This window comes from Sylvia atricapilla, chromosome 2 (genome assembly GCF_009819655.1).
Source record: "Sylvia atricapilla isolate bSylAtr1 chromosome 2, bSylAtr1.pri, whole genome shotgun sequence".
Classification (NCBI taxonomy): Eukaryota; Metazoa; Chordata; class Aves; order Passeriformes; family Sylviidae; genus Sylvia; species Sylvia atricapilla.
This window is the reverse complement of record NC_089141.1, coordinates 97,458,442-97,483,709: the sequence shown is the minus strand read 5'-3', so window position 1 is coordinate 97,483,709 and position 25,268 is coordinate 97,458,442. Positions and strand designations below refer to the sequence as shown.

Genomic DNA, 25,268 nt, shown 5'->3' with positions numbered 1-25,268 from the left:
AGAAAACACACGAGTCATTAAAAAAAACCTATCCTGATTTTGCCGTATTTTAAGAAAATTTAGAAACTCCATATTCTAGTGACAGACATGACTTTTACTCATTACAACTTTAGGTTGCATTTGAGTAAGTAACAAAGTAACACCATTCATACAATATATATAAAGCCATACCATAGACCAGTATGAAAATATCTGGGGAGACTTGCACAGGTTGCACTTACCAAGAGACTCTCTGTAAGGAGGCACTGAGGTGGTCTGAGTTTCTGTGTTGTGAGTTTCCCTGTTCAGATGATGTTCTGTAAGTCCCATTAAAATCTGCATAAGGAAACCTAGCAAGATCCAATAGATTAGTTAGCTCTGATTTCATACCCAAATGGAATCTGAGGCTGTAATTAACAAAGCAATTTTCAATGTACAAGAAAATCTATTTGATTTAGAGATAGAACAAGTATTTTAGTAAAAATCAATACTAGTAAACAACTATGGTCTTATTATAAGCATAATCCAGTCCATCTCAGTCAGCAAAAGCTGTCCTTTTGCAACTTTTCCTCCCATCCATGTCTCTTGACTCCCAAGGTGAGTTGAGAGTGAAGATTATTAGTACTTAACTGTGTACTTTAGGCAACAGGGGTTTTTGAAGATCAAGCTCCTTTAGGTTATACAGTATAGCTAGGTTTTGTCATGCAGATATAAGAATTATTTCTTATATAATACAATGGAAACTCAATTAAATCTGTAACTAGTTTTTGAAGTATATTCTGCAAGCTCATACAGTGTTATAAAGACAACCCAAAACCTGAGTTTTCCAAAGTTAGTATGAAAAGCCTCCAAAGAGCATTATATTTAATGCCTGATTACAGAATTTTCTCGAATTTCTAATGTAGAAGTCATTTATTTTGTAAGTGAATGTCAACAGTTAACCCACACCACAAATACAAGCTGGATAATCCTGAAATTTAACATTCATCATCCTGGTGTATTGCAAGTTTCAAAATCCGACTAAATCCATATTACTCCATACCAACACACACTCAAGAAATCTTATTTTTTATTGCTCACATCTTAATAAAAATAAAGCTAACACAATTATCCTTGTCTGCATCACATGCAAACCTTTTGTACCTTTATTTTCCTTCCGAGTTCCTGAAGTCTGTAAGAAAGAAAAGAAGTTTTAGCCAGTCTATTTTCAGCACCACAGTAATTTAAGCTTATTTTCAAAATCAAAATAACTTTACCAGTGATTTGTAAAGACTGGATTTTGGATTGATCCTCATAAACTGAAGAAGATCTTGCATAGTCCACAGCTTTGGGGAAAAGAAAGATCAGTTGGAAAAGGTTAACTAATTTGAAGTAATTTCAAGTATGTAAATGGTACTATTCTACAATTGTAAATGTTTTCCACTTACAAAAGATCTATTTACTCCCTATAAAATTATTTTCAGAGGCCTGCTGTTCTACATTTACTTATCTTCACTACTTCAGACATAGAGCAGCCAGCATGTAGCTTCACTGTCAGCTGAAGCTGTGAAAAGAGTTTTGTTTTCTCCCCACCCTCAACACGTGCTTTCTACTTTCCTTGTCACTTTTCTTGATTTATCATCCAAATCAGATGAGCTCACTAACCCAAATGATGATTAACTACTCACCAGGTCAAAAAATTAATTCTCAGTTAGGAACAGCTTCACCCTATCACACACTTACAGAGAAGGGAAGGCAAGGATTGACCTCTTCAGCCACACTTTATAGTTAAAACAGTTGAACTGACCAGAAACCACATTTGCAGGGAACTGAATAGACAAAAAAGCTTTTATCAGGTTCAGTTCCCAAGTGCTCTGCCACACAGACAGATTGTGGCTGCACCTTTCAGCCTCCAGAACAGCATCATTTGCTTATTGCTAGTTTTAAGTATTCATGAAAAGGAAAATGATGGAGATGAACAGAAGCTGTACTTATACTTCCATTTTCTATCACAAAAAAAGATTTTTTCAATTGTTAGAATATGACAATACCCAGAGAACAAAGCTCCTAGATATCATGGCATAGGCAAAATACTGAACTTACCTTCTTCTTCTCCAATCCACTTTCTGGAAAGAACACAGAAAGTGAATACTCATAGCCACATCTCTCTAGATGATCTGCCACCAAACTGTTGGAAGCAGTGGTCAAAAGTGAACTGTCTTCATTTGGAACCATCTGTGGCTGAAGTTCTCCACTCAAAATTGGGTGCATTAGTTCATGGATTAGCTGGTTTCGGAGTTGTGTCTGATACAGAAAAAAACCCATTGTATTATCAGTTTACATGTGGTTCAATGAGAGTTTAAAGTTTTCAAAATCCACAGGGAGCCTCATTTTACTTGTACAACCTAAAAACAGAACAGGGCAGACTAATTTTGGCAACATCTAGAAGTGCACTTTGAACACCCTGCCTTTCTTCAAAACCCTCTAATGGGTGAAGTAAACTCTGATTTACCCTCAAAATGTAACAAATGCAGTACTAAAAAGAAGTTCCCAGTCAAAAGCTCACATAGACACCAGTCTTGTACCCCCAGTTTAATTTTCAGATCACTGCTTTCCTGTTTTCCTTCCCTTTGGCTTAAATAAAGCCTTCCTGATGTGGCCTCTGACATTTCAGGTGCTCTTGGAACCCTCATTGGTCCTCTTTTGATTATCATATCAAGAAGCCACTCACGCCATCACAAAAGTAGATGGCAAAACAAACAAAACATTCAACGTCTTTAATATCAATTATTTTGTAGGGAAGCAAAAGAGTACTAACCAAAAAGACCTACAGGCACTAATAATAATTAAATGGCATTTTAAAATATATTCACATTCTGTGAGTTGCAATAGAGACAAAAAGTAACCTAAAATCAGAAGATCTCCCTTCTGTAAAAGGAAGAAATAATTGTTTTCATTATACAGTTACACAAATTGTTTATACAAATGGTTTAAAGGAAAAGATCATGACATAAACTGTTTTAAGCTTTCAGCAGCAGGTATGCAACAGCAACACAACTGAATAAAGAGGCAGTGTGTTACCAAAAAATGCGACAAAATAGTTATCAAAACTTAACAAAGCCAGATCATCAGACCAGCCGGGTATTTTAGCATGGTTTTCAAGAGAAATTAGGCTGATAACAAAATTACAGAACTACAGAATATTCTGAGTTGGAAAGGATCATTGAGTCTAACTCTCAAACACAACTGAATAAAACTGTTTTCCTTATTAATTTCTGAACTTGTCCAGTTTCAACCAACTTTAACAGAGGTGATGACGTCTCAAAAGCAACCAAGAACAGCGACCTCTTTACACCTTGTGGAAAAGTGAAGGTGGAAAGCACAGGGCTAAATCCCTATCCATAGTACAGAAAAGGAAGGCAGAAATAACTTTCTAAACAAGTAAAACAAGGCAGAAAAATAGACTTAAACAGGAAGTCATCTGATAGAATATTAGTTAGCACTGCAAGCTTGGTATAGAAGTCAGTAATGCAGAAACAAATTGCCCTGAACAGGAAATTCTTAGCTACAGGATTATCAGTGATATACTTGAAATATTGGTCTTGAGTTTTTTTCCTAAGACATTCTCCTGAATGAGCAGACAGGGACAAAATAGCTCAAATACATTCTTAAAAGAGGATTGCAATATTTTAGAAGTATTACTCAGATAACTTGCTTACTTATCATAGGTAATAAACACACCCTGTAATCTGAGAGATCCTTTCCTATTGTATGTTCTCATTTATTTTTCTCTCCCCTGCTTGACTTCTTGTTCCAAGCATGGGTATTTTCAAAGACCTAATACAGGCTTTTAAGCTTCCTGAAAAACCCTCCGAGGCCAAGGCATAATGAAAAGCTATTCTGTTTAGGGAGAACCTCGTATATGGGGGAAAACTCCCAAACACAACACACTCCATCCCATCCTCCCCCCCAAATACTAATTACGTTGTGGCAAAAATAATACTTTGTGCAGAGAGTGAGACACTTGCACTCGGCACGGCTTTTAGGGCTCTCTATGTTGAAGCAGCACAGAGGATCACAGCCAGCACCTGCTGAAAACAAAGCACACCTTGAGTGTGTCCAGTACTCCTCGGCTCTTAAAAGTCTGATACAGCCTTTTCCGGAGTTCCTCTTGGGACAATGTTTCCCTTTCAACCGAAGCCATCCTGACCTACAACACCGAAACAAAAGGGGGCATTACTGACTCGCAGCTGGACGCACAGCCAGCGAAGCGCCGAGCCGCTCGGGCCGGCGCCGCCTCCCCTCAGCCCGCTCGGGCTTTTGGGCGCGGCCTCCCGCTACCCACGGGAGACCGCCGGGGCCGGGAGCCGGGCCTGCGATCGCGGCCGGGCACGGGGGGCAGGGCAGGATACGGCAGGGCACGGCAGGATAAGGCAGGGCAGGATAAAGCAGGATAAGGCAGGGCCGCTCCGCGCTGAGGCGTCACGGCGGCGCCGGATGGGGCGGGCGCAGCGCGGCGCTTCCGGCGGCCGCGGGCTGGGGCGGACGGGGCGCGGCGCAGGGTAGGCGGCGGGCCCGGGCGGGACCCTGCGGGCCGGGACCCTTCTGCTTCCCCGCCTCCCTCTCCCCCTGTGCCGCGGGCCTCCCTGGGGATGTCAGCCCCGCAGAGCCCGGCCCTTCCCCCGGACAGGCCGGGGGGCGGCGGGACGGGTCGGCCTTCCTGGGCTCCTCTGGAGTGGCCGGGGATGGAGCCGTGGGATTGACCCACGGCCGCCGTGTGCCGGGGAGGAGGCGCCCGCGCCTTCCCCTTCTGCCCTTCCCCTTCTGCTGCCCGTGAGCAGGGCCCGGGGGGACACGCGAGGAGGTTCCTCGGAGGCGGGTGCAGCGCTTTAGGGCCTGGGATCGCTGTGTCCGGGTGACTGGGGGCTCCAGGGGGTAAATCATCGGTGAGCAGTGCAGGAATTAGTTTTAGGTACCTGGATTCACTTCCAGGTCCACTTTCGAAGGATATTCTCCGGCTCCCCCAGCATCTGTCAGGCTGGGAGGGAACACAGGCATCTGGTCCAGCCTGCTCAAGCGAGAGTCATCCTGGGGCACAGGGCACAGGATTGTGTCCAGACAGTTCTGGAATATCTCCAGCCTCTCTGGGCTGTCTGTTCCAGTGCTCAGGCACAGCAAATATTCCTCGTGTCCAGGTGGAACTGCCCGGGCATCAGTTTCTGCCCGTTGTTTCTCATCCTGGTGGCTGGCTGCACCAAGAAAAGCTCGGCCCCATCCTCTTGGTGTGCATACTTAAATCCTTCTCTTTCTTTAGCCTCTGGTAAATATGAATGGGAGCACATTGGCTGATTTTTAGGAGCTCTTCTACATGGATTTTTGTAACTCTTTTTTGGCAAGAGTTTGTATATAGACTCATCAGCATTTTTGTCTCTTCCTGTAAGGAGCGTGTTTCTGAAGAATGTCTGGAAGTTTCTACTTCGTGATAGTTGGTCATCATGATAATCCCATATTTGAAATGGAATTTCTGCCTCCTGGAAAAGTAGAGTCAAAGGTGTGTTTTTTTCTCCCTGTGACACTCTGATTCTTTTATAGTTTTACAGTGGATTAGAAGCACAATCACCGTGTTTTTTAGAAGTAGTATCTGCTGTTTTCTGTGGGTTTTTTAACAGAAATTTTGTCATAGGGAGTAGAACCCTGGATTTCCCATGTCTCTTAAAAAACCTTTGCCAGATTATACTAGTTCTTCATAAAACACTGCTTCCTTAAATATTTCCTGCTGTATGTTACAGAATATATATCTTAGTTTTGCTTCGGTAATTTCTCTTAGCGTGCATAGCTTTTATAATAGCTGTTCGTTGTTTAATACCACTTACTTTTAAGACATTTATAAACACTAATAAAGTAAGAAGCATAAATTTGAATGCTCTATTCAGCCCTTTATTCTTTATGCTATAAAATACCTAATTTTTTAATCATCTTCATTAGTCATACTTGCTTTTAAGGAAAGCTAAAAACTTATATTGATAAATAAAGAATTTGAAAATGTGAGAAATGTAATACTACTTAATAAGTAGTGTTTCCAGTGGGAAAAGAACAAATTATCCATAAGTGGCATTACATCAAAGAAAAAATAGACTTCAGTATAAAAGTGAATGGATCTGTGAGTGTATCCAAAAATGGAAGTATATGCTCTCACTGACTGGAACTGCATGGCATCATCTCAGTTTTGAAGTAATGTCCCATAAAAGATCATAAATAAGGCAGCTCGGACTAGATTTTGTGTGAGGACGTGTAAAAGCTGATTTGAGGGGAAAACTGAGAGGTGAGAGTGGCAGTAACAGCATCTGTTACTATGGGAAACAGTACAAAACTACTTTTTTTTCCAGTCTAATAAGAGCTTCCAGTGTGGTTTTGTCCTGTATCTCTTCTTGGCAGATGTCTTTTGGTGCTTTAGATTGTCTACAAAGTACACGGGCCAAACAGTGTGATCACTTTCATGTTTATTATAGGAAGAGATGCAATTTACATCTGCAGGCATATATTTAATACTAGTTGTAGGATGTTTTTCTGCACTAGGTTTTAGAAAAAAGAAGACCTCAAGATCAATAAAGCAATCCTGTTTCTAGGTAAACAACATGAGAAAAACAGAATCTTTAGGTGATTTTATCCTCATACCTGCCCTCTGTATCTTTGTCGTCCCCATCTGTCCCCCAGCTTTTATACATTGTAACCTATGGGTCAATTTCTGCCCAATTTGACTAAATTGTTACAGTCCAGAAAATGCTACGTTTTATGTATGCTGTGTAAATATCACTAAAATAGATGTCTGGAAGGAAGAGAAAAAGACCTATGAGGGCCTCTGTTGTGGAATGAGTTAACGGTGGGAGTTTGCCCATTAGTAAACAAAAGAATTCATGCTTGAGTTCATTCCTGAGATGTAATACAGGCTTTGCTGATTTTTGTTACTCACAGGAATGGTTTTGTGATGATCTTTTTATTATGAGCTCTTTTATTCCTCAAAACCAAATTTCATGACAACATATGCTAGTTTCATTGAATTGCAGGAAGGCACATCCTGTGACAGAAAAGTGGGGTATATGTAACATTATGTAACTTGAACACTGGTTCTGTAGCAACTTGAGAAATTGTTGTTTGTATTTCTTTCCTTTCACTGAATTACTAATCTGCTGTCTTCTGGAAATGCATTAGGATGATCATCGCCATCTCAACCAGTTCATTGCCCATGCTGCTCTTGACCTCGTAGATGAGAACATGTGGCTTTCTAACAACATGTATTTGAAGACTGTGGACAAGTTTAATGAATGGTTTGTTTCTGCTTTTGTCACAGCTGGGCATATCCTTCCTTATTCTCTTTTCCTATATTTATATAAGCAAAGCCTTTTCCCAGAGAGAGGCAAGTTAGATAAAGTGAGTTTGGAACAGATTTCTCTGGCTATTCACTATTACTGTTAGAGTCATCAGCTTCAGGAAGAACTATGTTGGGAAGCACAGCAGCTGGGAACAGTTGGAAAGGTGAATTTTGACGTTTGTAGGAGCCAAAATAGCATAATGAAATGTGGTGCTCACATGGAGTAAAGAGGTATGAGAGGATCTGAGCAAGCTTGTATGATCGTTCCCAGCCCTTTGACCGTGCTGGAGAGAAGTGGCAGTGAACATGGCACTTGTCAGTCACTCCAGTGGTGAAAACGCAGTGCCAAGGCTTGATACAATGTGCAGGTAGTCCTATAACTGTTTTGTTGTGAAACATTTGTTGCACATAGCAATTAACATTGAATGGCATTTTAACTTTAGAGGTAACTGGCAGACGTGCAAGAGCATCATCCACATTCAGAATTACATTGTTTTAAAAAGTGTTTAAAATCACCTTGGATAGAGAGGTGATTATTTTCATATAGGGGGACGTTAAAACATAAAGGTAATGCTTTCCAGATTTCATTGCTTCAATTACTTTAAATGCTTCCTTCTATGAGTTCATCGCTATTTCATGTACAGCTAAACATTTTAGATATATGTTGAATTAGGTGTAAATGCTCATCTCAGGATGTCTCTTTTGTTTGTAAAAGTTTTATTCTCCTTAATTACTGCACATATGAGATTTATAATGCTTCATGATGTAAGGCAAGAAGATGGAATTAAGAACTTCTTTACTGATGTATATGAGTTGTATATAAAGGTAAGAATTCGTTTTTTATGGTCTTGCTGCACTGCTTTTAAGTGTGTTCTGCTCTTCATGCTCAGGCACAGCTGTATTAGCATGTTTTCTCTTGGAGGCCTGTATGAACACCCATGTACAGTCCACATCAGCCAGAGCTGGTAATGTGTGACACAAAGGCTGTATTTTCCATTAAACAGAAGAAATTGTTATAAACTGTGCTCTTTTAGACTTCTTCACTTTAGTCCAGTGATTTTTTGTAGAATAGATAAGAATGGTTTGGGTAGGAAGGGACATCTAGTCACCATCTAGTTACAACTTCCTTGCCATGGGCAGGAACACTTTCCACTAGACCACATTGGTCAAAGCCCCATCCAACCTGGCCTTGAACAAATCCAGGGGTGAGGCATCAACAGCTTCTCTGGGCAGCAGAGAACTTGTGGGGCAACTTCTTGTGATGCATTTTGTGGTAGTATGGTGTCATTAACGATCATAATGAAAGGACTGTTCTACAGAGCCTTGTAGCTTTGCTCTCAGAACATACAGCCCTTGTTCTCAAATCCTGGTGGGTACTTCCACTAGTTGGGGTCATGGGAAACAGTCATGAGAAGCATCACCATCTCAGCCTCCCGTGGGCACTCAATCCTAATTTCCACCAGTGTGATGGGTTTGTTCTGAGGAGCTGGTGCTAGGGGATGGCTCTGCACATGTATGAGAAGAATGTAAGGGCCTGGAAAGCAAGGACTTTAGGTCCTAGGTTTAGAAGGTCTGTGCTCTTAGTAGCACTAAATAGGCTGAAAGCTAGTAGTAGTAGATGTCACCTGAAGTGACATTTTCCACGGCTGGGCATTGTGCTTACTGATGAGTTTTTCTTCTTTCCCCAGTTTGCAATGAATCCATTTTATGAACTCAATACTCCTATTCGATCCACTGCCTTTGAAAGGAAAGTCCAGTTCCTTGGGAAGAAACATCTTTTAAGCTGAATAAATAAATTTCCCGAGTGAGTGCTTTTTCCCTACTTTCCTGATTGTTGGAACTGTACTTTGTCTGGTTAGTCCCTTGCATGTTTTATATTCACCTTCTGAAGACTGATTGGATGCTGAAGCAGCTTTTTCTTTTGCTGATATAGATAAGAACAGCCAAGCTTCTCTGGTTAAAAATGTATCTCAAGAAGTTTCCTTTTTTGCGGTATGAAAACAAAGTTCTAAACTGTCAGAGGCTGCAGAGGTACAAAAGAAAAAATGGAGACATTATGTGTTAATGCATATGCAAAGTGTAAGCCTCTGGCACAGGGGGGGGAGGAAATGAGACCTAAATGCAAAAGCTGTTGCCAGTCATCTGGTTTAATATGAGCAAAATGGAATTCTTGACTGTTTGGCTTAAGTGCTTAATTTTATTATGAACTTTCCTACTTCTATTCTTTCAGTAGAGAACTCACTCTGCAGACTAACCAGACAAACATTACTTTGTGGTAGTAAATCAAGCCTCTATTTATTAATGTGTAATTGTATGTATATAAAGTGCTCAATAAAAAATTCATAGATCAGAAAAGCTGTCTCCAGTACTTCAAGAAATTTTGAAGAAAACTTCTAAAGTTTAGAAGTGTGTAATTTCACATTTTCTATCTATTTAGTGTAATACACATTCAGCTGCAGTGTTGCATTAATGAACGAAGTAGACCGGAACAGCCAGACCTGCCCTGACGTTAATTCTAATTCACACATGAAGAAAGCCCAAATTAAATTTACATGTTTAAACCCATGGTTTTTTCCCATTACTTCTGCAACTGCTGGAATTTTCTTTTTGTAAATAAATTTAGAGGAGGATCTTTGAACCATGAAACTGTATTTCCTGAGGCTTCATTTGGCCTGTCTGGCTCCTATTCCATTGTAAATGTTTTATGAACCATGTTGCAGAACTTATCATTCCAAACCAATAATTTTTAAATAGATCATTTGGCATATATGTACCTAATACTTTGCTTGGGTTTACAGTCTTAAGTGTTCTGTTTCTTTTTGCAGCAAATCTGTAAGAGCTATCTTCTTGTACTTTTTTTAAAATGTCTGAAAAGTAATTTCCAAAGGAAGTGGCATGCTGTTCTAAGAAGTATTTTGCATAGTCTGTATAATTAAGGGGACCACATGTACGTGCTATAAATGTACAGCCAGTCATTATTTCTGCACTTACTGCTAAGCTGCCACTGTAAAATGTTCCAGGAGAAAAAGAACATGATAAAGAGGTTGTAATATTTACCTTAAATAAAACATGGAATGATGTAGTATGGATGCCTGTTGAGTATACTTGAAGTGATTTAGAAGAAAACCATATAAGCACAAAAACAGTACCAGGTGGGGTAGCCAGTGAAGATGGGAATCCTTGCCTTTGCAATGTTATTGCATACAAACTGCATTGTACAGCACTTTGATAATGTAATGGAATTTTATATAAATTGACTTTTTTTTTCTGTATACATGGAAATAACAGAAACACACTTGAGGTAAAGCATTCTTGATCATGAGATAAGGAGCCACTGAGCTGCAGTTATTTTGTGCCTCCTCCCTTGTAGCACAATGGCTTGAAAAGTACTAACAGTTAAGATTCACTGAGGAAATACTTAAATAATCATATACTTAGCAGAAAGAAAAGGCTTGGCAAATATGAAGGATTAGTGCTAACAGTTTCTACCACTTTTAGAAGCTACATTTTTTATAATTGCATTTGATGCTGCAGTAGGACATTAAGTAAAATGAAAGCATTTTCTCTCTTGCCTGATCTCTGAAGGCAGTTAGCCAAATGGTGCATGTTCTTAGGCCTCCCCTGTATCTTTCCCTCATGCCTCTGAATATAGGAATTGTAGATGGGAAATGCAGACTCAGGTCCACCTGGGCTTTATGAAAACAGACTGTTACTGGCCAGGAATGGAAGAATTATGTCCTAACTCATCCCCTTTGTCATCGTTTGTGGTTCAGGAGCATTGTCTTGTGACAGAACTCTGAAGGCCTTGGCGAGGCAGCTCCAAGTTCTCTGTACATGGACAAACACTTGTTTATGCTTTAGTTTGTGACTCTTTGCAGTCAGCTGAAAGACCACTAGCTGAAGTGATGGGTGAAAATTACCTTGTGGTCAGCTGAAGTCACAAATCTGCTCTAGGTCTGAAGGCTGCCCTTCCAGCATGCTTCAGTGAACAGTTTCTCAGTGAAGAAACACCTCCTTTGCAAGGATTATGTTCCTACCCTCTCAGGGGCTTAAGAGTAAGAATTCAAAACAAAGTCTGTTGCAGTACAAGAAAACAGAAATAATCTGCATTATGCAGTAAAGGCAATAAGAAGTTTGAGTTGAAGAACTAGAATTACCCTAAGTCATTCAAAAAATCAAGTATAAGGAGATGAAAACATTAGCACAAGCTAATGTGAATCAACCTTAGTAAATCTGGGGTGGAAATGCAACACAGACTCCACTTTCTATAATGTTCTATTACTTTTTAGGTAACCTGTCAGGTGACATAAAGTAAGATGCATTTGAGGTATGGAGCAACTGTTAAAGCAGCTTACATAAGCATTGATACAGTTCGGTGTGACATGAGCTGTCAGCTGTCCTAGGTAGCTGCTTCTGTTCCTTCCCATTCTGCTCTCTAACAAGCACAGCTTTCAGCAGTCCCACCAACCTGCCACAACAACAGTTTTTTTCTCCTCATTTTAAAGGACACCTGGAATTTGCATACATGTTATACAGTCAATCTACAGAGCTCCAAATACTGCTAACAGGACCCTGTAATATTTGAGGAATGTTAGCTCTTGAAGCAGTGAATTGAAACATAAGCCACAAATACCCACCTTACATCCATATGGAATTATATGTTCTTATGCTTTTATACTTGTCACCTATAACTGCTTGTCAGAAGGTTTTTGATTCTGTAGGCACTCAGTAGTTTCTCTCTGAGACCAATTCCTGACCTAAACCTAATTCCTATATTGTCTTATTTACTACAGTATGTACACGCCTGTTTATCTTTACTGGCCACTTTTGTGATTAGTGTACAGCAGCTCTCAGGGCATGAGTAATACACCTCTATGGGATTATGTTTTAACTTTATTAAACCTACTTCTCAGATGGAAGCTTGGTAACCATGATGTTAAATGGAAAGGGAACAGATGGGAAAACACAGATGCCTGGGCACAAGAAAGACCACAGTGGTTCTCATCCTTCATTTTTTCCTTTTAGCAATCTTAATTGAATGGTATCAATAGCACTCCAGTCACAGTACCTTCAGTTCCTGTTTTGTCTGAACCTTAATCTCTGCTAAAATGAATGTTAAAGGATGCTTTAAGTAGTAAGGTAGTAGTTTTACATCAATTTCATGTCACTAGCTTAGTAGCCCATAACACAAGCAATCTTCATTTCTAAAGATTCTGCTCTCATCCTAAGATTAAAAAGGATTTAGCTAAGATTTTTTCACAGATCTTTTCATTCATTGACTAGAAATTAAACATAAGTAGCAGTTCAACCTATATGTAACTGCTCAGGGATCGAAATTTAAAACACAGTTCTGTTGGTGTAGATGCAGGACTGCAAGAATGAATCAGAATTAGGATGCGCTAAATGCACTAAAGACAAAATATGGCAGTTTTAAGCAGGAATAGCAGATATGCAGAGTAAAGTTGTCTTGGACAGGTTTGGGCAAGAATAAAATACATTCAGAAAAGTGTACTGAAAGCAACAAGAAGGGTTTGTTTTTGCAAGCTTTACTTTCAAATAATTACACCTGGTACAGATGGATAAGATACTTTTAAAGTAAAACGCTTTCTGGTAATGTACTCTCAAGAAAGGCTTTTCCATTGAAACAAAAAATTGCTGTACAGAAAGCAGTTGTTTAATGAATAACTTGGCCTGTTCTGCAGCCTCAGACTTCATTTCTCACACTACATGTGCATGTGTACCAATCAGCAGTCAGATTACAGATGGAAGCAACAGTGCACTAGCAATTTTGCTACTGCAAGGACAATGATCATTCTGAGCATCAATATTGAACAATTTCTCATACAAGTATTCTACCACTTAAACTGCATCTGAAAGCCTCAAAAACACCTGTAGTTTTGTCTGCCTGACTGCAAAAAAGACTCCAATAAATACAGAATTTGCTCCTGTTGATCATTATGAAATTAATTCAGTAATATAAAAGACATTATCTCTTAAATGTACAAGTCCATATTCTAAAATAGCAATTTTAATAAGGATGTTATTAAATCAGCTCAAACACTATCTATAGTTATATACCTGTATTAGGGCTGAAAGCTGTCAGAATCTACTGTAAGTCAAGGGCTTCCTGAGTTCTCTACATATTGCCAACCTTAATATCACAGTGCAGATATTACTTGTAAACACATTCATAGCTCAGGTTAACATGAACAAGAAGTTTGGAACTTCTAAGGCTGTACACAAGGAGTTTTCCTAAAAAACTGTCACAATGTGGATCCTTTCAAGTGCTATTAAAGGTGACAGAATAAAGAATTGCTTTTCCAAAGAATGGTTATACTTCAGTTAGTCAGATTTTTCACCTTATTGATCAGAAACCTGCTAAATGGACTTAAGGCAAAGAGACACAATTTTAAAAATTATCAGTATTCTGCACTGAACCACTGGAAAAATTAGTGCAGCATCAGAATAGCAGATGGGAAGAAATGGACATGGAATACATAGGAAACTTATTTCCTACTTAAAAATCTACACAAATTACAGCAACATTAGGCAATTAGAAGACCTGGACATAATTTATATTAACTTATAATAACCACATTAGAGATGAAGTACCACTCACAGCAAAAGGAATGTAGTGAGACTGAAGTTTAATATCTAGCATTGTTAAGAAACTGACATCTAATGAAACAAAAGTGGAATGCCGATTTCATAAAAATATACACATATAAAAGTATCTTTGTGCCTGAATTCCAGAACAGCTTCTCCAAAGTAGTGCTTCTAGAACTTTCAAGTTTTAATTATATTCCAAGTATTTATCATTTTAATAAAGTTGGCAAATTACATTCTTATATTATTTTTTTACTTGATGTCTTCCTAAACAGAAAGCATCACTAATTCAATAATGGGTCACTCATGAATAGAGATTTTTCTTTTTCTCCCCCATGAAAGCAGCAGAATATTACGATTTTAATATTAGAGTGAAACCGATTTGTTATTCTACCTACTACACCTTCCCCATTCTTTTATAGAGCAAGCTAGTCAACAGTAATTTGGCAAAAAGAAATTGAAGTCAACAACAAGATGAACTGGGTTTCGGTTTCCGATTAAGGTTTACTGTATCTGTTTGAATAAAGTGATCTGATCTATCTTCAGAGGCTAGAACTCTTCTAACAGCTTCTTCAAAGGCTGCTGCAACATTAGTGGCATCTTTTGCACTGGTTTCAAAATAGGGATGGTTGCCATTATTCCTGCACCAGTCTTGGGCTTCTTCTGTAGATACTTGCCGATCATCGATATCAACTTTGTTACCCAGTATCACAAATGGAAAACTTTCAGGCTCCTTGACATCTGCATAATAAATGAATTCTTTCTTCCAGTTGCTTAAGTTTTGGAAGCTTTGAGAGTCATCCACGCTGAAGGTTAGTAGGCAACAGTCAGAACCTCTATAGAAAGGAGTCCGCAAGCTCCTAAACCGTTCCTGACCTGCTGTGTCCCAGATCTGCATTGTAACAAAATGTCCATCGACTTCCAACTCTTTATTTAGGAATTCCACACCTATTGTATGAAACAGTTGTGCATCAAACTTGTTGGTGACGTATCTGTTCATAAGGGAACTCTTCCCAACTCCACCATCTCCTAGCAGTATTACTTTGAGGAGTGATGATTTTGCTGCCATTGTTACAGGAAAAGATCTTCCTGGTTTCCTAGACCTGTAAAGATTATGGAAATCATTAAAAAGGAAAATAGTTGTGAGCGGCAAATTTTGTACACATAAATTTCTAGAATGTGTTCTAATTCCACCAACATCAAGTTTCATGTACAAAAACAGGACTTCACTAAAGAAGTGAACGGTAGATACACTCCAGTGAGAATACCAAATTTAAGAGGTGTCTCTTCCACAGACTGCAGTCTGCATCTAAGCAGTATGCTGCATGAATTACATGTCACTTAAAACTCTTTAAAACCCCCAAACCCTTCAAACCACGCCCTCTTTGTGCTATAGAGGTATCACATCACATTCAGCAAGTGCTGTAATTCATTTATGTTCACTGGAAAAGGGTCAGGGAAGAAAGCAGAGTGAGAGAATGTTATAGAGCACGTGCCTCAACCTCAAAGTAGTCACTTCAGTGCTGTATTTTATTACCAAAGTTATTTTTTAAACCAATGCACTAGGAACACAGTTCTCTATGGAACAAATGCAAATGCTGTTATTTTATTGAGATGAGCATTCAATAGTTTTTAGTTTACTCCTTGCAGAACAGCACTGATGAATGGAATACTATTAAAACCAACATAAAAGAAACTTTTCTGTTGCTACTTCAATGATAATCAAAGTGCCACATACCAGTTCCAAGCCTACAATGACAGTTCAGTTAGGAAGTGTCAACTTCCCACAGTAAAACTGTCAAAAATTCTGGAAGCGCTAGTGAATAGTCTGGCTGCCAGCATGGGGATGGCAAATTAGTGACACCAAAGAAAACTTTTTATCTGTTAGACTTAAAAAGAAATTTAAAAAAAATCCTTTAGCACTAAAGTACTTTGCTCATTAGTGCTTTGTACTCAACCTTTGCCCTCACAACTGTAGTGTCATCTAATAATGTAAAATGGTATTTTAATTGCTTGGGGGTAAAGTTTCATTTTGAAACTGAAGTTCCTGTATAAGGAGAACTGTGTTCCTAAACCTGCCTGATAGTTTGGGCTTCAGCCCAAACAGGCTTCTCTGAAAATAGCATCTATTTAAAATGGAAATGGGTCATAAGTTGCCTAGTCCCTCTCTTTCTTTGAAGGAAGGAATGTGGTCTTGCTAGTTGTAATTAGCATTACTGGCATATACATCACCCACAGTGTGGCTGTAGAATTAGTACCTGATACAAGCTGGTGTGAGAGTCATATGACTCTGTGCTGCCTTACAATCAAGGCCTACAGTAGGAGCAAGAAATTTCAGGAATTTTTTTATCAGTGACTTTCCATCTTTGAATATTTATGTGCTAGACACAATCTACAGGAAGACAGAAGGAGCAGTCTGAAGCCTCAACACAAAAAAAGATCAAAATACAACTGATGGCTTCCATTAAAAATCTGTAAAGAACAAGTAATTTAATTCATTCATACTGCATAATTACCAACGTTTATAAAACCTTAATTCTGTACAGGTTTGTGTGATACCAAAACTGTTTAGAATCTACAAGAAGATGGTTCCTTTACCCTTCAGAGAGCTATGAGATAAAGGCTATGGCTCAGGTTATGAACACATACATTTCAGTGCATGTGAAAAGCCTTATTAGTCACTAGACTACTTGCGTAAGAGTTGCAGGTTTATGCTTAACTCTTGAAAATGATCCAGTGTATTTGTTTATGTCTCCACTTTCTACATCAACAGACAGGAGCTGCTTCTTAATAAATAATGCTTTCATTGGAACAGAGGGTACTGAATGTTCTCCTGTTCTTCCCTACCAGCACAGGGAACAAGTTACAATTTATTTTTCCAATCCTGCTGAAATCAGAAGTTCCCTGAAGGGCACAATGTGCATAAGTAACTGACTTAAGCAGTTCTGACTGGTACTATGCACTTGTTTCCTTAGCATCTGCATTTTTACCAATGGCAGTTATCATCATGAAATTGTGCACAAGGCCACATTTTAAACAAAATACATGTAAGGAAGGTGTTAACAGCATCTACTACTTTGTGCATTTAGAACCTGCAAAGTTAATTTGCACAATTTCAACTATGTAGGCCATTCCAGTGAGGTCTAAGAGACTGATGACCATAAAATTAGTTTTACTGGGCAGACAATTACAGACCAACCACAAACTACTAGAAGAGGACCAAATTGGTCCTTTCACACAAGAGTCTTCTGTGATGTTGCAGGCAATGTTGCCTTTCAGGACATTCAGTTTCCACAGCTGTCATGCTAGGCTAGAATTAAGTTTTTGTAAAGTTTTTAATCCAAAGTAATGGAATATACATTCAGTCATTTTAATCAATGCTGCCAAGCTGTATCTGAAGCACCAAAGAAACATGTTTAAAAGTATTAACAAGTACTTTTGTTTGAAAGCAGCAAAGACTTTATACATTTACAGTTTTATTACTAGATAAAGGACTCGTCTGCAACTGCACTGATAACATGATTTAGTGTATCTGCTGAACCAGAATGGTATTTTTCAGAACAGTCGACTGCTGCAGTTTTTTCTGATTGCGCATCTTTAAATAATATCTTTAAAGAGCTCAATTTTTGGAATTGTTTTTTCTAATGTTATGAAACCTTACCACTCCAACAAATAAAATAATGATAAAATACTTAATAATACAATACTTAATAATACAAGAATTAAAGTTATTTCTCCCATTATACAATTTATCCATATAATGTGCATTTTGACAATGTTTTTGGAAGGGATGATGAAATACAGTATGATATTTCTGAAGATTTGCCACCTGAATTTTTCAGTTTAAATCATCATTCATCATCTGAAAACAAAACAAAAGCTTAGTTCCTAATGTGTATCTGATTGTTTTACCCAGCATCAGGAATTACAAGACAATACAGAATTACATGTAACTGTTCGCTCCAATTATTTCTTAGTGAGCTACACAATTTGTTAATGTAAAAAGTAATCTCAACCTAGTAGACAAAAGAGCCTGTAACAGGAATATTTTTCCTCATGTTCTTCAATAATTTCAATATTCAAAGAGCAAATAAATAAATAGCAGGCCTACTCTGGTTCATTTTGATAACCATTTCTGAATTGCTTCCTCTGACTTAGAAGGATTACAGTGCTTAAATCACTGACTTCAATATTCCTGTTAAAAGCAGGGAACATTTTCTACTAAATGTAATTTATAACATGATTATATACCAGAAAAAAGTAAATTAATTGTGGCCTTTTAGGATGTCCCTTTTAAACAGTAAAATGAACTGCAAGTCAAATATTTCCATTATCAGTCCAAATATCTGCTGTCACAATGAAAGACAAAAAGCTAAGCAACCTCAGAAAAAAATCAGTTTGCATTACAAAATCCAGTCCTGCAAAGCTTAGTGAAATACTACTGCTTTGTCCAGTCTGTCTAGATTGTCTTACTCCCATACATCAGCTTAATAGCTGTCCTTATTTTGAGTTCAAATACCTCTCTTGCTTAGGTACTGAGGCAGCATTCAAAGAAAAGCAAGATGCTTGGTCTAGAAAACCATAGCAGCAGCATGTAAACCTAAGTCTAGGAATTTGTCCTTTTCACTGTAAAAGTAAGTTCATAGATTAAGGAGAACCTGCTCACACCAGTGTTCTGAAGGCTGAAGACAAATACTGAACTCAAGTTCTATGGAAAAACAATGCTAGGCAACACAGTAACTGCATTGTATCTATAATGTCAGCAAGCTGCAAATCCCATAGAAACTATTGAGCAAACCAAGCCAATTGGATCCATTTACAGTCTCATTTTTCCCACACTGGTACCAGCCACTGCAGTATACCATTAAAAACCCAAACAAAAATACACACATAGCAACTGAAATCTCACCTCCCTTTTTTTAGTAGGGCACCAAAACCTGGATCTATTGTAATACCACCACTGAACTGCCTCAGCATTTTTGAAGAAACAGATGTAAGGGACACTTCTGATTTCCAGACAATTGTTTCTCTACTTGTATTTAGTTTCCAACTTGGAAACAGACAAGAAAATTTGTTTCAGTTATCATGGTCATTCAGTGGTCACTGATGAACCACCTGCTCTACAAAACCAAGACCGAACCTAAACGTTCTCTTGAGAATATGTAGCACATAACTTTAACTTGTCCTTTAACTTTAACTTGTAGCACATGTCCTTTAACTGAAGCTACTGAATGTAAAACAGACTCAAGTTTGTTCCCAACAGTAAGTACTCACGTTTACTTACAACCTAATATGCTATCAGTCAAGATTTATTGAGAAAAGGGGTCATCTTTGATTTAAGAATAAATAGTAAAGTTATGGACAAGCAGAATTAGCAGCTCTACAAGCATAACACTGACCATGTTTCATAACATCCTATCTTCAAATTTACACACATAAGCACACCCATTTCAGTTTTGAAGCTTATTCACAATTTTATTTACTAAGCCACCATATTTTGTTAAGCCACTGGAATCAGATTAGAAGTTTAAAAAGGCACAACACTGCAAGTATTTTGACTGAAAAAATCACTTGCCTTTCAACAGAAATGTAAACTCTCTCCCTCATTAGCAGTTGTTTTTTTTTTTCACACAAACAAAGCATTTGACAATAATGCCAGGCTAACATAGAAAACGTAGTTTGTTAGTTACAGCAGCCCATCAAAGAATGACATTAATTGCTTCTCTGTGAAATGTCTGAAAAGAAGCCCCAAGAACTACAAGAGTTGCAGCAGAAAGGGCAGAATCCAAAACTACAGAGTATTCAACACTTACTGTTTGTGGAGGTTTTACATTTCTCAGCCCTCAATCACTACAGTGGTTAAACTTGTTGCCTACAGCAGCTCTGCAAGTTTCCAAAAATCTGAAAAGAAAGGACAGAAGCACATTTTCTCACTTTTCTCCCCTTAGCCAATCCTTGTTCTTATATTTGGGAGGTAGTGGTTTATACCCTAGTCAATTAAGTGGCACAAAAACGCCTTTTTAGCGCATAAGAGGCCACAAGCGTGCTTGACCTGAAAGACTTTTTTTCTCAGTTCAAAGGAAAACAACCAGATATGAAGTCAGGATGCTACAGGCTTTGTACTTTTGAACGTGTTACAAGCAGAGACATTAGTCAGCCTCCAAACGGACCCTCCCCTTCCTCCACGGGGCACTGACGTAAGAGCTGTGGATCAGGAACACCTCTTTACTGACAGTCACTTGTCAGCTGCCTGAAGCCCTTCAGTCACACAGCTCGACCTACCAAGGTCCTAATCTCCTTACAAGTCTTCCTTCCTGGGTCTGTGATTTCACCACTGCACTATGAAGATAACCTGTCAGCAAATTATTAAACATTTACCCAAAAGAAAACACAGACTATCTAAAATTGCCTCTAGTTGTGAGCAGCCTAGACAGGCTTGATCTATCACCAGAATATCACTAGAATTTCCTTGTAATTTCTTATATGAACCCAACCCAAAATGAACTGTCATTTGGATACCAAAATAATTGTATTTGGGAGTTTCTTTGTAAGGTTGTTTTTTGCTCCTTTGAAGCTCAGGATTCTAGTTCAAACACTTGCCTGGCATGAGCCAGGACTATGAAAGAACCAGTGGCCAAGGGAAGGAATCCTGAAGTTCACATAACCCTTGGATTATTAAATCATTCCAGCACCTACTGCCAGACTCACTTCATTTATTCTAACTTCTAGCTAGACACAAAGTCAGTTTGTCAGGAGAAATACCTACATTTATATCTCTGCCAGTTTAATCTTGCATAAGCCTAACCTTCACCTCCAACCTCATTCCCAAATTCAAGCAGAATGAGCAAACTTCAGAATCAGATTTAATCGGAGTTGACATTTCTCAGCAGTTCACAGTTAACCATCTTCCAATTTAAATAATCTATTGCTTTCAGCCAACTTCAAAATACTCTTCAGTGCTGCTACTCCTGGTCCAACATTGCTAACAAAGCCTGAGCTATTTGACATTCTCCTTGCAACCTACTTCTCTGTTACTGCTTCCACTCTTTCAATAACTTATCCAGCAATTATTTCTGCCCAAATGTGCTCATCTTCCTCCCCTGCATTAGTTTCCCTTTTCCTTCAGGGAATTTTAGTAATAGCAGCCTCTATTGGTACAAGGCTACAAGGTACATTCATATTCTTCCCAGTATAACTCCTGTGACGAAAGCCCATCCCTAAGGCATTAAGTGGGTTACACTGTACCAGGCCGACACACTTGTCAGCTCTGCTGAGAATGAAAACAAAAACAAAACACAGAGGAGAATGAACACTAATATAAAAAAAAAAAACAAACAAAAAAAAGCAACAAACCCTAAGGACTTCTTACAAGCCTTTTTGCTGGGAAGTTTTTTATTCATTGTGAAATGTTTATGTAAAATTCCAATCCTAAGGAGCTGGAAGATCTGTTTCCCATAATTTACTACCAAATTGACACAAAATAAAACAAAGCTTGAAAATTAAATATCTTACTTGACCCTCTGCAATTCTTTTCCACATACTTTCAATTTAAGGAAACAGATGATGTTTAAACACTCGAAGCAAAACAAGGACTGCTAGAGCAGGGGGTATTTTTTCTGTTTGTTTTAATACACAGTCTTTCTTTTTAACTTTATGGAAAAGGCTTTACTAAAATTAAGACAGCAAAGACAGCTCCATACAACCTGAATGAAGACAGAGAAAAGTAACAGTTCATTATAATTTTAATGTTGGTATGAAACACAGATATAGCTGTACCATCCTTTGGTTAGGTTTCTCTGAAAACGAAAGTGAAAAACAGGTTTGGGATTTATTTTGGGTATGTCTGCTCTCGCTCCAGTCTGCCATTACAGCTTGTTACCTCTGAAGCTACTATAAGTCATGGAAAAACACTTCAAAAAACCCCACAAAAAACAAACAAACAAACAAAAATCCAGTCACAGACAGCCACCACTCTTGCTCTAAAAAAAGCAAGCACCGACAACTTCAGTGTTGCACAACCCTTTAAAAGTAAACCCACATGCTTATTTAGGGTAGCTGTAAATTGTGGACGAGAAGGAAAACAACACGTAGGGATGGGAGGCTGCATGACTGTTATCTGCAGACAAGCATTTCAATTCCTGAACAAACTTAGCAAAAAGTTCCCTACTTCACTGTCACACCCAAGTTAATACAACTTAAATGCTCTCTATATATCTAGTTATATGTAACCTTGCTATAAAGGCCACTAATGGAGATTCTTAAAGCTATTTTTCTTGCAGTAATCTGTTATCCACTCAGTTGTTTTGCACAAGTTATATGTAACACGTATTTACTTACACCACGTGCAGCCCATTAACCACCCAGACGTAAGCGATTCCCAGTCCCTGCCCATCCCTATCCCTATCCCTATCCCTATCCCTATCCCTATCCCTATCCCTATCCCTATCCCTATCCCTATCCCTGCCCGGCCGTGGCCCCACCTGAGTCGGCAGAGCCACCTGCCGCCAGCGGGGACTGCCCCGGCCCTGCAGACGGGCTCAGTCCAGCCGCTGCTTCAGAAAAGAAGAACTGAAAGCCAAGGGCGCGCTCAGGAGCCGGTCCCTCTCCTGCACAGAATCCACCGGGTTGGAAAAAACCTCTGAGATCATGGAGACCGACCTACGGCCGACTACCGGCCCATGGCACCGAGTGCCACGTCCAGTCTTTCCGTAAACACCTCCAGGCACGGAGACTCCACCACTTCCCCGGGCAGCCCGTTCCAAGCACACAGCAACGACGAGAAGGAGCTTTAATATTTCCTCTGCTCTCAATCTGAATCGTGCTGAGGACACAGGTACGAAGCCGAGTTTCACCCTGACAGACCAGCGATCTGTCTCAGACGTCAGGAAGCGCTGCGGGGTCGACGACCGGCAACGCGCCGGCTGGAGCGGCTTCCCAAAGGAGCCCCCGCCTGCCCGGAGTCACGGGATCCCGCATCACGCCACATTCCCCGCCACCCGCACCGGCGCTAGGGAGCGCCCGGGGCCGTCTCCCACCGCGGGCCCGGCCGGGGCTGCCCTCCCGCTCCCTGGAGGCTTCGCCAGGGAACACCGGGGAGCGCGCCTGGGATCTCGGACAGCGTCGGGGGACCGAGCGGGGAACGCGGCAACAAGGAAAAGGAAAATAACGCAACCTGACTGGGCTCCAGACCGCGGGAAGGGAACTGCCGCCGCTCCCGGGCGCGCTGGGGAGGCCGATCCCTGCCCGCGGGAAGGGGCTGTGGCCGCTCCTGCCGCCGGTCCCGGCCCCGGGCTGCGCCACCGCCAGCGGGCCCTGCGGAAGGAACGAACATGGCGGACGGGCCGGGGGGCGGGATCGGGACACCACGTGACATTGGCCCCGCCCACCGGGCAGAGGCCACGCCCCCACGGGAACGGGGGGAGCCGCTCCCCGGACCGGCGGGAAGGTGCGGGAGTGGGAACGGCGGGAACAGCGGGCAACGGGAACGACTGTGCCCACAGCCAGGCCGGGGGTGGAAAGGCCCATCGAGGGCAATCTCTCATCTATTAATATTGTGCGCCGTCTGACAGCGTTCCACTGCAAAAGAGAGCACTTTCACTTGTTCTAGAATGCCCTGCGTTATTATGTCCGAAAATGCCTTTATAAAGTATTTGCCGGTCAGATTATTTATTAAAGGCAGTAGTATCACTGTGCTCCACGCTAAGGTCCTCAGGTATGCAAACTCACAACTGTAAGGCAGCTTCGCTTTGCAGGTAGAAACATTTAAAACTGTGCTTGTGTCAATGAAGGAATTCACCGAAATACAAAGCACGCTATTTTTAAAAAGTAGCCAGGCACCTTTTTTTTCCCCTGTAATAATTCAGAATAGCACCAGCTTGACTGTTTAAACAAGATCACATGGGGAAAAAGCTAAAGGAGAGTGGTAAGAGTCTTTTCTGTGCTCTTACAAACCTCCCCATGGGAGCAAAGTATAATTAAAGTGAAAAAAAACCCCAAGAAATTAAAGAGGTTCCCACACAATCAGGAGGAATAGGTGATGACAGGCGTAAGTACACCCATTTGCTCAAGCAGTCATCACATGCTCCTGATCATAAGGCAGATGCAATCAGACTGGAATTGCCACTTGTAGAGTTGTCTTGTTTTGGATCAGACATCAACACGGCCCAAGGAATGGAAAACAAGATCTCAGTATCATCAAAAGGAGATGTCTCCTACTGAGAGGAACATAATTATTAAAAGGCGGGCCATGCTAGAGGCAAATCTGATGATACCAGACCCGTTTATATCCAACAAAGATGGACTTCAAAAAATCTTAAGTGCTTTATTCCTGGAATATGCTTTCATCCAGTTTAGAATAAAATACAAATATGTGCTGGAGAGGTAGGAAAGTAGACTTTAAATTATGGTAATTTTAAGGCATATAAGTTATTATCAATTATGGCATTATTTTATGATGTGGAAGAAGCAATTACTTTATTTTGCACTTAATACTTTTTGGGGAGAAGCTACCATGTTTTTGTTTTGAAACAACACTGGATTTTGTTTGGAAACACATGGGATACATGTGAGGAAATTCAGAATTACAGGACAGTTTGGTTTGGAAGAGACCTTTAAACATCATCTAGTCCAATCATCCTGCAATGAGCAGGGACATCTTCAACTAGAGATTGCTCAGAGCCTTGCCACCATCAATCTGGGCAACCTGTTACAAGGTTTCATCACCCTTGTAAAAGAACGAATTCCAACCTGAATATAGTCAGTCTGTCCAGTCTGGATCTGTGCTCCTATCTAATCCTACTGGAACAGGCCCTACTAAAGTCTGTCCCCATCTTTCATATAAGCCCCTTTTTAGGTCCTGGAAGGCTTCAATGAGGTCTTCACTGTCTTCTCTTCTCCAGGCTGAACCACCCTGTCTCCTCCTTTCCCCACAGAAGAGGTGCTCCAGCCCTGTGACCATCTTGGTGGCCTCCTCTGGACCTGCTCCAACAGGTCCATGTCCTTCCTGTCCTGGGGACCCCAGAGCTGGAAGCAGGACTGCAGATGCAGTCTCATGAGTGTGAAGTAGAGGAGCAGAACGACCTCCCTAAACCTGCTGCCCATGCTGCTTTTGATTCTTTCTGGGCTACAAGTTTACATGGTCAGCTAATGTCCAGCCTCTCATCCACCAGCATGCCCAAGTCCTTCTCCTCAGGGCTGTTCCAAATCCATTCAACTCCCAGCCTGTATTGAAAACAGGAGTTGCCCTGACCCAAGCACAGCATCTTGTACTTGGCCTCATTGATCCTCACGAGAATCCACTTCAACCCAGTTCTTCAGCTTGTCCAGATACCTCATT

At 40.2% G+C, this 25,268-nt stretch overlaps 4 protein-coding genes across 7 annotated transcripts in view; 2 read left to right on the top strand and 2 right to left on the bottom strand.

The window, feature by feature from the left end:
* OFD1 (OFD1 centriole and centriolar satellite protein) overlaps positions 1–4,319 on the bottom strand; it is a 29,761-nt gene extending 25,442 nt beyond the window's left edge. Inside the window, exons 1-6 of the mRNA XM_066313875.1 lie at positions 4,304–4,319; positions 4,067–4,168; positions 2,062–2,262; positions 1,236–1,304; positions 1,123–1,150; positions 222–329 (exon numbers count right to left, since the gene is read on the bottom strand). Coding sequence (XP_066169972.1) covers positions 222–329; positions 1,123–1,150; positions 1,236–1,304; positions 2,062–2,262; positions 4,067–4,162 — 502 coding nt within the window. The 5' untranslated portion in view covers positions 4,163–4,168; positions 4,304–4,319. The remainder of the gene's footprint in view (positions 1–221; positions 330–1,122; positions 1,151–1,235; positions 1,305–2,061; positions 2,263–4,066; positions 4,169–4,303) is intronic.
* GPM6B (glycoprotein M6B) overlaps positions 1–25,268 on the top strand; it is a 510,804-nt gene that overhangs the window by 132,221 nt on the left and 353,315 nt on the right. The window lies entirely within an intron of this gene.
* TRAPPC2 (trafficking protein particle complex subunit 2) lies at positions 4,437–10,412 on the top strand. 2 transcript variants are annotated; one of them, XM_066313888.1, is made up of 5 exons: positions 4,437–4,520; positions 5,400–5,509; positions 7,168–7,310; positions 8,065–8,152; positions 9,016–10,412. In XM_066313888.1, exons 2-5 carry the CDS (start codon positions 5,417–5,419, stop codon positions 9,112–9,114), a joined length of 423 nt encoding a protein of 140 aa, XP_066169985.1. In that variant the 5' UTR covers positions 4,437–4,520; positions 5,400–5,416; the 3' UTR covers positions 9,115–10,412. The 2 variants fall into 2 exon arrangements, with proteins under 2 accessions (XP_066169985.1, XP_066169986.1); XM_066313889.1 differs by having other exon boundaries at positions 7,168–7,316; positions 8,071–8,152.
* RAB9A (RAB9A, member RAS oncogene family) lies at positions 12,858–23,301 on the bottom strand. Of its 3 annotated transcripts, none has more exons than XM_066313883.1 (3): positions 23,106–23,244; positions 19,747–19,834; positions 12,858–15,036 (listed from the first exon to the last, which is right to left on the bottom strand). In XM_066313883.1, exon 3 carries the CDS (start codon positions 15,000–15,002, stop codon positions 14,397–14,399), a length of 606 nt encoding a protein of 201 aa, XP_066169980.1. In that variant the 5' UTR covers positions 15,003–15,036; positions 19,747–19,834; positions 23,106–23,244; the 3' UTR covers positions 12,858–14,396. The 3 variants fall into 3 exon arrangements, with proteins under 3 accessions (XP_066169980.1, XP_066169981.1, XP_066169982.1); XM_066313884.1 differs by lacking the exon at positions 23,106–23,244 and adding an exon at positions 22,592–22,840; XM_066313885.1 differs by lacking the exon at positions 19,747–19,834 and having other exon boundaries at positions 23,106–23,301.